Source organism: Varroa jacobsoni, unplaced genomic scaffold (genome assembly GCF_002532875.2).
Source record: "Varroa jacobsoni isolate VJ856 unplaced genomic scaffold, vjacob_1.0 scaffold_997, whole genome shotgun sequence".
NCBI lineage: Eukaryota > Metazoa > Arthropoda > Arachnida > Mesostigmata > Varroidae > Varroa > Varroa jacobsoni.
In genome coordinates this window covers 205,418-215,882 of record NW_019213899.1, presented here as the reverse complement: position 1 = coordinate 215,882, position 10,465 = coordinate 205,418, and the positions used below count along the sequence as shown (strand labels likewise).

At 38.1% G+C, this 10,465-nt stretch overlaps 1 protein-coding gene across 7 annotated transcripts in view; it reads left to right on the top strand.

Moving 5' to 3' along the window:
• The window catches only part of ATP8A (ATPase phospholipid transporting 8A1), a 52,106-nt gene that overhangs the window by 16,114 nt on the left and 25,527 nt on the right, over positions 1-10,465 (top strand). The window contains exon 1 of one of the 7 annotated variants that reach the window (XM_022842515.2): positions 3,363-4,153. The exons of the other annotated variants lie outside the window; for them this stretch is intronic. Within the exon in view, the coding sequence (XP_022698250.1) occupies positions 4,096-4,153 (58 nt within the window). The 5' untranslated portion in view covers positions 3,363-4,095. Of the gene's footprint in view, positions 1-3,362; positions 4,154-10,465 lie in introns of those variants that run through there. 7 annotated transcript variants of the gene reach the window in all.

The following is a 10,465-nucleotide window of genomic DNA, read 5'->3' as shown; positions in this document are numbered from 1 at the left end:
TATAGTAGTCTGCTTCCGTTGTTTTTTCTTACCGTGCTATATTAGGCTAGTTTTTTTAATGGCTGATGGTGGCTGAACTATAACTAATTACTTTTTCAAGGGTTGTTTACTCTCAGCTCAGGAGCCAAGACGTGCATCAACAAAATACGTTTATAATATATCGAAAAATTAAGAAAGACCGGATTTCTTTATATACTAATTAAGAACCAGCAAACGATTGATTGCGAAATTTTTAATTTAAAAGTTAACACACTCATACAACTTGTTATATAATATCATTTTATATTATATATTTTCATATCATTTTTAGGACGGCACGTTTGACGCAATATACGTATCCGAAGTCTGGTGAACATTATGAAGCTGGTAATGCTTCGTTCAATGTTCGTTGGAGTTTACTATCGCAAGACGGTTATTCCTATAGTTGTTGCCGTACAAACCGCAGTTTCGTCACAGCCAGCCGAGCAACTGGCTGAAATTGTGATAGACTGAAATTTGGTTGAAGAAAGGTGTACACATTGGCAACTCAGGATTTTAACAGATTTCAGCCTTATTGTCCTGATGTTCATTGATCTATGATAATTTCACTACTATATTGATTTAAAGTGAAATCCTATTTAGGTATCAGTGTCAGCAGAAAAACGGCTTTACTTATTTGCTGAAGCCACCTCAAGACACTATCCAGCACGATGTTTCAGGTTCCTGCTGATCTTCTCTCGTCGTCGAAGCAATGAGACTGAGCTGCTTTGAGCCGAGGGAAACGGTTATTAATACAATTGTATATTGTAGTGATTGGTAAGCCTGATGACCATTTCGAACATGTTTAATTTACTTTAGTTTGATTAAGGAGGAATAATGATTAAAAATTATCCTTCGGTTGCAATTTCTTTTATTAATTTAATTTAATTATAAATAACTGTTATTTCTTATATATATAAAATAACACAAGAGTTAGCAGCAATAATATTTTTCAAATTCAGCTAAATATAAATCGCTAATTCAAGCATACGTCAGGCTATAGAGCTATAAATGACCACTCTTCCTTTCATTGAAAGCGACGCATTATCTCATTTGAGTTTCATCAAATTAAACGCAGTAATATTTTAGATCTTTTAGCTAATGTTCGCGGTTGATATAAATTTTTGGTGTTTTCAAAACATTAGAGGCACTCAAACATATTGACTATAACAACCCTTTTGACTTGAATTCCCGTTACAACAAGATTGCCCTATAACTTCATTTTATCACGGATTGGCCTTCCTGTGTTGGTATTTTTCCTGAGAAAAGTTTTTATAAACGAACGAGCTATATCGAAGCGCGTTTTATTAGGTTGATCAATATGAAATGTAAAAAACGTCAATCTCATAGTTAGAATTAGTGATTTTATAACAGACCAACATTTGGTGGCACTTCTTTTTGTTTTCTGTATGCACCGGTATTCATTGGAGTCTGAGATCACTCACTCGGACACGCGGGCGATTTCCAGTAAGCCATGGTAAATCGGAGGAAAAGGAAACGAGTGGGTTACGAATATGAGTTCTATTCTGGCACCTGTATTCGTCAGACACTCTAATTTTCAATCTCACAAAGGCAGATAACTCAGTTCACCGTATCAAGCTTACTGAAGTATATATTACTAGAAGCATCTTGAGCGGTCGGTTTCGATAATTTCAGGAAGAAAATTTTCAACTCAAAAATCTTCGTGGTGGTAAATGAAGCGTAAGAAGCTGCATTAGAGACTAATCCATTAGAAAACTAAAATAGAGTAAAAAAAAATTAGACAGTTGGGTACGGCAAGTTCGAGAGGGGAGCAAAGCGAACGTTGGGCCACTTAATTTTCTTTGCCTTCAGGTTACAACAGTCCTTGCGACCAGAAGTTTAGATCTTTTTTAATATTCGTAGACGCTCGCGTTAGTAGGTAAATATAGTTGAACTGGCAGACTTCATCCGAAAACAAAAGTGTAACCATAATAGCTTATAGCGCTTCTTTGGTTGTCTAGTGCAGGTGTTATTCGCGTAGCTTGTGACTGAACTATACTACTGAAAATTGTAGGAGATAATGAACTCCACCAGCTTAACCAGCAAATATTTTAAAGCAGAAATAAATCACTTCGTTTGTGTTACGATAATCGACACCCCACGGTGGGTGAAATGCAGGAGTTACAGTTGGAGGCTCTCTATCGTCCATTATTGTAACTAGACATCGTTATTGTATTTTGTGAGACCTCGACAACTTCTCAGTTCTAAATTTTCCCAATTTTAACTTGATTACCTTTCTTAACTTTTTGTACCCATAATTTTAAAAGGAAAGAGTATATTTCACTATACAGATGGCAGAATGTCATAGGTAGTATGGGTATAGACTTCAATTGCGAATGAACAAAAAATGCTTGTAAAAGAGTTTTGAAATGTTGAACTTCACTTGCATGTCATTCTTAACTCATATATGGAAATTGCATATTTGTGTTAGGGTTAAAGAGTAACACGTAATCCGGTTCTTACGGTGTTTTTGCTTAACCTCTCATACCGCAAAATGGGTGGTGGTTATTTGACCCTTAGAAAAACATTTTGTTATTTTTGGGATATCATCGCGTTGTGAAATGTGAAATAAATCTTTTGGAAGGTTAAGTAAGGTTGGTACATTGAGACCTGGTCATTAGATTTTACCTCTTTGAACAATCCGTTTCCAATTAACTTATTTCTTATATTGTAAATGCATCGTCTGCATCCCTTTAACATTTGCCCGACCACTGTTTGCATGAAATAAAAAAAAGGACACGCCTTCACTAGAATTCCTAACTTTACGAATAATTTCTTTTACTGAAGAATATCACTTGATTTTCGATTCACGGCTACTCTCCACGGCTTGTCGATACTCTATTCTTCTTTACAAGTCTATAGACACCGATACTTCAGTGTATCTTGGTCTAATCACAGCTAGTTTGAGCGTCTCGAATACATGTTGTGGTTTCCCTAGACAGCATTGTGATCTGGTTTCGAACGCAAAAATAGACCGACTTCGAGCCAGCCGTCTAATGGAACGCCGAAAGGTGAAACCGGATAGAAAACTCGAAACATCGAATAAACAGCGAATCAGATTTCTCATTTTGCTCACATGGCCCCCAAGTGTAAATAAAATCGTATTTTTTTTGCGTTTTCTGATGATATGGGCCAATGTTTTTCGAACAAGGCGCGATGAATAGGTTTCATCGCGAAACGCGATGGCATTTTCCATTTCCCCATCTTCCTCCTCTCTCACCATCTTAAACTATTGCGGTGCACTGGCCGCAACAGTTGGCTTCCACTTTCATCGGATCTGCTGATTCGTAGAATGCGTTTGTTGTTTCGATGCTCTGACAGCGGGAGCTGGTGAGTGAGGGCAGAGAAGTTTGCTCGCAGCAACGCCATTACAAGCATCACCAGCTTCTTCCACTGTTTAGCGTCGTTGCCACTTTGCCACTGGGATGATGTCGCTTGATGCGTCGCTGACGTTTTCCTTGTCGCCATTATCTGAAACTTCCGCAAGTTCCTTCAGTCCTACGTTTTGCTTTCACCAACAGCGCATGATGTTATCATAATGTATTGTGTACATGCAGGTGCAAGAGTTTATTGCCAATTCAAATATGCATAACAGCTGGTTGCAGCGGTGTCAAAACTGTCTCGACACGATGCCAGGGTGTACCAGTTGGCAAATGCAGCTGATTGACAACCATTGTTGGTGCTGTTGAAAACCGTTTGTAACAGAAATCGATCGAAGGCAGATCGACAGTTTAATGTACATAATTATTATTATTGACAATGAACAAATCGTCAGTACATTGTACATGAAGGTGCGAGACAAAAAATGTGCAGAGTTCGAGTTTACCAAATCGAAAGCCTATTGCTGCTTTTCGCGGCACTCCATTTCATTGCATATTGTCATATCTGCGAGGCAGGACAGATGCTTAGACTACTGTTAAAGTAGTGAGTGGGTAACGTAAACTGCTGTTAAATTAAGAGTGACCGATAACGGATCTTAATCACACCTTCTACAGATGAATAGAAAAAACTAAGGATGAAACAGGATAGAACATTGTGTAATAAGTGTGTACTGGAATGGCCCATGCAGCTTTACTGTGTGTCCTTGTGAGAGGATTGATGCTCTCGAGCTCAGGTAAGATAATAAAACGACATTATATGAATCTATACCTTTTTATTGTTCGAAAAACAACCAGCGACTACAGTGTATTGTCTTAGGCGCTCCACAATTTCAATTCGGCTTCGAATTTTTCGAGTTAGCTCCGTGTATTAAATTTTTAGTACGGCGTCACCGATATGAATTCAACAGGACGCTACCAGCGTGGAACAAAGTCTAACTATGTCCGGGCTTGAACCTATACCAGCAAGTGTCCCTACGGTTAGCATGCTAATACGGTACGCACCAAGCTACCACGAGATCGGCGCTGGGAAGACCGATACAAGTATTTAAAATCGTTTCTCATCGACGTGAACGATTCGGTTGATGATTGACAAGGTACTATGGTACGCTATGAAAGGGCGTTTTCTTTTGACGGAACAAATTCGAAGTGTAAACATAATATATATTTTTATGTTACACTATACGACCCAGAAAGGGTCATTGGGAATGCTAAAACCAGGCTAGTAGCTGCCCATTATTCTCAACAGCTGCATTCTATATAAACGACCTCATAGCCGGGTCAGGTGGTAACACTGAAATGAACAGGTAGACTGGACTTCTTCCTGTCCTATCCTTTAAGGACGGTCGTTTTATATGCCAATTTTGGATTCAGTCGATATGAATAGGGATCGACCCTTTAACCCCTGACCACAGTATGCTCCGTGTAGCTTTGCTACTCAAAATAACTTAATTGAAATAGCTAGTTTGCAAGTTTACTGAACAAGTGCAATATCACCATTTCAGTTTAGTGCTGATCTTGTTGTCGATAACTTATTCGATGTCACTTAAGGTACCGCGTTAACAGTGTTATATGTAGTTCCTTGCAGGCCAACTGATCTCCTATGAGTGCGGAGTCATTTGATATCACCAAACAATTCTTCTCGTTTGTTTTCGTAACTGAACAAGAGAACGTACACAAATTCGGGAAGCAGATATATTGGACCAACTATTGCAATAATTTCAAATCCCTTTTGAGGTTCTATTTTCTACCGTCTGTTAAGTGCATACTGCTTATTACAAATATCAGAAACGACAATTGGAATTATTAAGGCTGGCATAATCGTCGCTTCTCTAACACACGTTGCAAACATCACATGCCACCTTTCTGTCAAATGGCCTTAAGGTACCCTGGTTAATAGCGATTCGCACAGCAGGTGCAATAAGTGGTAGCCTAGCGTTTGGGCATCGTTCAATCAGTATCTTATCTAACCTAAACAAAATTGTAGTAACAGACAAAACAGAATAAACAGTAAAACAAAAAAAGTGCAGCGACTGTTTTCGAGCCTCGAAGACAACTGCTTAGGTAAAGTCAGCTCGTTTCTGGGTATAAACAAATAGGCTAGGCGATTTTAAAATAAATAGAGACTCTGCGTCATGAACAGTATGATGGGACCTGTGCTGCCCTGCTCGTCGATCTCGAGCATTTGTTTGACAGCATTTGTTTATACAATTTGGTTCTCGATTCACATCTACGACAGTCTCGCTGTTTCTTCTCTACACTAACAAGTGTAGTACGTTAACGTCAGTACGGTACCATTAAACAAGTCCAATGCATCAAACTTGGCTTTTCCCAAACATCATTCATTAATCCGTTAGTTTCTTGATACTTTATTACTAATCTAGAAAAAGGCTGCGAAGGGCGCTATTATCATTATTTAAGAGAATGACGATACTCTCAAGTACGTTGGTAGGTGTTCCGTAGATTTATTGATTGAGCCAGTACGGACCAATTAGGTGGAGGTAATTTGGATGTACAGGAATCTTGATGGCGCCCGAGTAACGTGTTTGTTTACCAAACTCAGGAAGAGCTAATTGTTTAGGTTTGCAAAGATGCATTTCATTTCATGCTGAGAGCCAGCTGATACGGATATATGCCCAATAAAGAGCGAAAATGTACAAAGTGAACAAATCTGGCGTTGTTCGTTACCGTGCAATTCAAGATTCCAAGACACTCTCTGCATCTTTAAACAAAAAAAAAAAGTGTTCTTAGGCATGAGATTCTTATATAGGTTTGTCTCGTCAGACTAAACCCACTTTCTAAAGATAATTAAAATCTAGCCCACGTATTTTATTAGTATTACATAAATGTTCGGTTATTTGTTCATCGTTCATTCTTGGTGCTCAAAGAACGACATTTCTTTTTAAAAGTAAACTAACTCACGATGGTGGAGGCAAAGGGTTCGTTTTAGAAACAGGAGCAAAGACCATCTATAGAACTAGACGAATCTCAATTAGTCTAAAACTACGTTTTTGCCCGGAACCGCCAGTATACGTTATTTCCAGTTTTCATCAAGTTTCTTAAAAATCGAGGAGATACTTCTATCAAATAAAATGAAAGATACTTAATGACACCTAAAGAAAAAGGGCTCAAATTAGTATCAAAATGACATAAACATCATTCGTAATAGAATTGCTCCTTTGGGGCCTTTTTGCGCCTTTTCCCGCCTTTGATAGTTTTGAACTCGTGAATTTTTGGAACTTGTCATTTACTATCAGCTCAAAATGTGATTCGTTTAATGTTTTTGTGCAAAGCGTATTTGGATGACACCTCAGCGGGTCCAAATCTACGCTTGGTCACTATCTAAAAGTTACGCGCCGATTAGAAAAGTAATACCTTGAAAATAGCAAGCGAGTTACATAAGTTTCGGACTGAAGCTCTAGTCGAGGTGAACGGGATGTTGCATTAAGTAAATAGTAGTAATTATACGTCGTTACAATCCAGTAAAGCGTATATAAGTGGGATTAGCACAGATTTGTTTGTCAAAACACTTATTCAATATTTGTGTTTTTTTCACGTTTAGAAACATGCATACGGATTATTACTTTTCTATCGCATTAAACCTGCCAATGTTGGACAGTTCCACATGCATTCATGATAAGTTATCGGCCTGGGTTGCTACCTTAGCAAGCGTTACCAAGTTTCTCTGGCAGAGTGCCTATGGCGGAGCTACCCAAATGCTTTTTTTTTCAAATGAAGCTCTTATACTTAATAAAGTTAATAGAGCTAGAAGTTCCAGTGGAAGAAGTCTAGTAAGTGTAGTGAGATACTGCAGTTCAACATAGGCAAATCTGCCACTGGCGTTAACCTCACTCACTGTCTCTATTTATTTTCGTCAATCTTACTGTTTTGTTTTCTGGTCTTTTATCGAAAAATGAAAGTGGGCTATTGATGTGTTAGCCAGAGAACCATTATCGAACTGCTCTGTCGACAGTTATGCTATTCAGAGCTTCTTAAGACAAGAGAATGCTGGGCTACGCTAACTGTATTTCTCATGTGCGTGTGTGTGGACCTCGTTAGCATGTAACATATGCATTTAGATCAAGCTAAAGGTATTCAGCTCTATTGCCGTTACTTCACGATCGAGCTGGAGTAGAGATGGCTACCGACCTGCGTGTGACTCAGTTTTGTCCATTGACAATAAGCTTACAATGTCATCTAAGCTGCTAACGACCACTGTGAGTAATGAGGCTACTAGCGGATTCAGGGCTACATTGTAGTTGTGATTCTGGTCAAGTGGCAGATAAAACCTTGTGGTAATGGGTAGTATAAGTTATGGTGTGGTGCGGTATGTAATAACGTGGTTATAAATCGAAAGCCTATTTCTCTATTCAGTACTCTCACATACAGACAACTCATACGAAATCATTATCAATGACGCGCTTTTTTTTTACCTGTCAGAGCTGTAATCATTAAAGTGAAAAAGTGCCCTACGCGCTGCTTACGTAGCTTTTGATAAACCAGTAATTAAAACAGATATTTTTTCAGAGTTTGTCAAAATGTCGAGCATAATCCCAGTTTGGACTATGTGCCCCAATTGAAGTTCGTAAGCTTGTGTTCACAAGTGTATCGTTTCATTTTGCTTGATAGCGATATCAAGACTAACCTTAGCAACCCGATTTAACAAAAATATAGATTAATTTACATGCGCTATTGGTCTAATTTTTGGTTAATAAATCTCTTCTATTTATAAAAAAAACCGGTAATGACACGATTAAATGTTTGGTAGTTGTATAACGAGATTGTTTAAAATATGCGGTAAGTATTTAACAGTTATTTTGTGGTAGATTTGACCCGCGTCGCCCTAATATGAGACCTTCACGGGCGCTTTCTGTTCGGCCAAGCGGAGACCTTTCTGTTTAACCAGAGTAAATCAAGCATTTACTACATCGTAAAACTGTGCTTCGCTCACACAGAAGAAGCAGTTGCGTCGATTCCTGTATTAGTTTTAAAAAAAAACCAATCAATAAATGAAAACGTTACCATGCTGTGGGTCTACTGCGCCCTCAGCCTTCTGCCGTTGCTGCTTTTGCATCATATAGAGTTACTGTGTGCTGTCGTAATAACGAAGAGCCGTATGATTTTTCTCTGGTTATTTCAAATTTATTGATTATTCAAAATATGAATGCCTGAATTACTCAAATGTTAATGCTAAACCTAGTACTAGAAAGTTCGCATGCTAGGAATAGTCAAATGGACTGACAGCTGTGTGCCTTAAAAAGGCCTTATAAATACTGTTATATAACTGAACTATCTTCAAGCGACAACAAGAGCCCAGGTTCCATCGACGCGAACTCATATCTGTTACAAATTTTTTTCTACGCTATTACCGAATATAGCTATGAAAAGTTCATTTTTGTAAATGGGTTGAGCAGTAGCCAGTTTGATGCCCATACTGAGGATTTTTCTTTAGGATTGCTTGTACCCACGAAGGAAAGATTCTCAGCGTAGTAAATCAGTGTAGTTCGAAGGAAATGACAATGTAGATATTCTCCCGGCAGCTGTCTGGAGGTACGCTTGACTAGCCATTAGAGCAATTTAATCTGATAATTAGTACCATGGTAGCATTTGAAGCTGAGAAAACGAGCATATCGTGCAACTATATACAAAGCCTTTGGATACAGTATTGCCCAGAAACAGTATCGAATTCATCATTTGCAAGTATCGACTGAAGACGAAAAATGATTTTTATCTAGATCAGCTAAAATCCTCTTAAGAATCAGAATGGTTTCTTACAAGATATGTTAATTCGATTGAAAGATTCTGAACACATTTTTTCATTTAAAATGAGTCATATTTTTCGAAGCAGCAAAACTTCACCACAAATGATTCTCCAAATCCACAAATGAAGAAATTGGTCAGCCGTTGAGGACTCATAAGTTGTAGAAAGATCTTCCGATTGACAAAACGTTATAGAAAATAACCGCTTAAAACTATAAGTCCTTTAGAATTGGCCGTGACTAGTAACCTACTTGTTATGATATGTTCAATTATAGACGATAGTGGGAACATAATGGTTTTCTTAAAATAAGCTTTTTTTCTTTCCTCATTCATAAACTTTGGTACCGCTTTAATCCGCTAGAATGATGAGTATGCGTACGCTTTGGTTATTGCTGCGTCATCTTTCAAATAATAACCATATAATAATAATAATAATAAATAAAAAACAACGTAATCGATTATTATGTGCCTTCACGATTAAATCTCTGTATACTTTTTTTTACTTCGTGTGCCCGTACCAGCATTTACTAAATGGTGTTACAGCATCAACTTCTGTGAATGCCAACAGTCAGCTGAAACATAAGTTAGATCGTAAAGGGTTGGCGCGTATAATACGTGGACTTCCTGGATGTGTCCAAATCGTGAACAAAACAGCCGTACATAGTTACATGACCATTCTAACTCCAAACTTCCAAAGCTATTTCAATTCCGTAAGGAAAACTGTGTCTGTCGATCAACGGTGTTTGCTATCTGTAGCTGATAACCTTTCAGCAGAGGCCCGAGCGTACTACAACTGACAATGTGTACGTCTTGTTCTCATTCAGAAAAAGACGAAACTTCAAAAAAGTCAATTTGTATTCCGAATATTTTCAGACCTGTAAAATCGAACAAATCCCCGACGAGATGACAAAACAGCCTTAACAGTGTGAAGAAAAAACTCTAACGTTTGCGGGAGCAAAGTGTTCCAATTGGCCGAACTTTCAGTTTTTGCCCGCCAAAATACAAATATCTAAGATACTTAGGCATGAGTGGCGGCGCCAAGTGGTAGCGTAATTGTTCTTGTCTAAATTTTCGTAAATAGATAAATCAGATTCGTACTTTCTCGTACCGTTCCAATTGCGGGCACAAAATCAACACAAATTCTGGCGGCTATTTAAACGCTGTAGTAAGGTTGACCTACTCACCATTACAAAATTTACCTAATGTCATATCAACCTGTAAGGAATCCTAATACTTTTGCCAGACGCTTCTTTTTTAATCAGACGTTGTTAGATAGGATTTTTGTACGA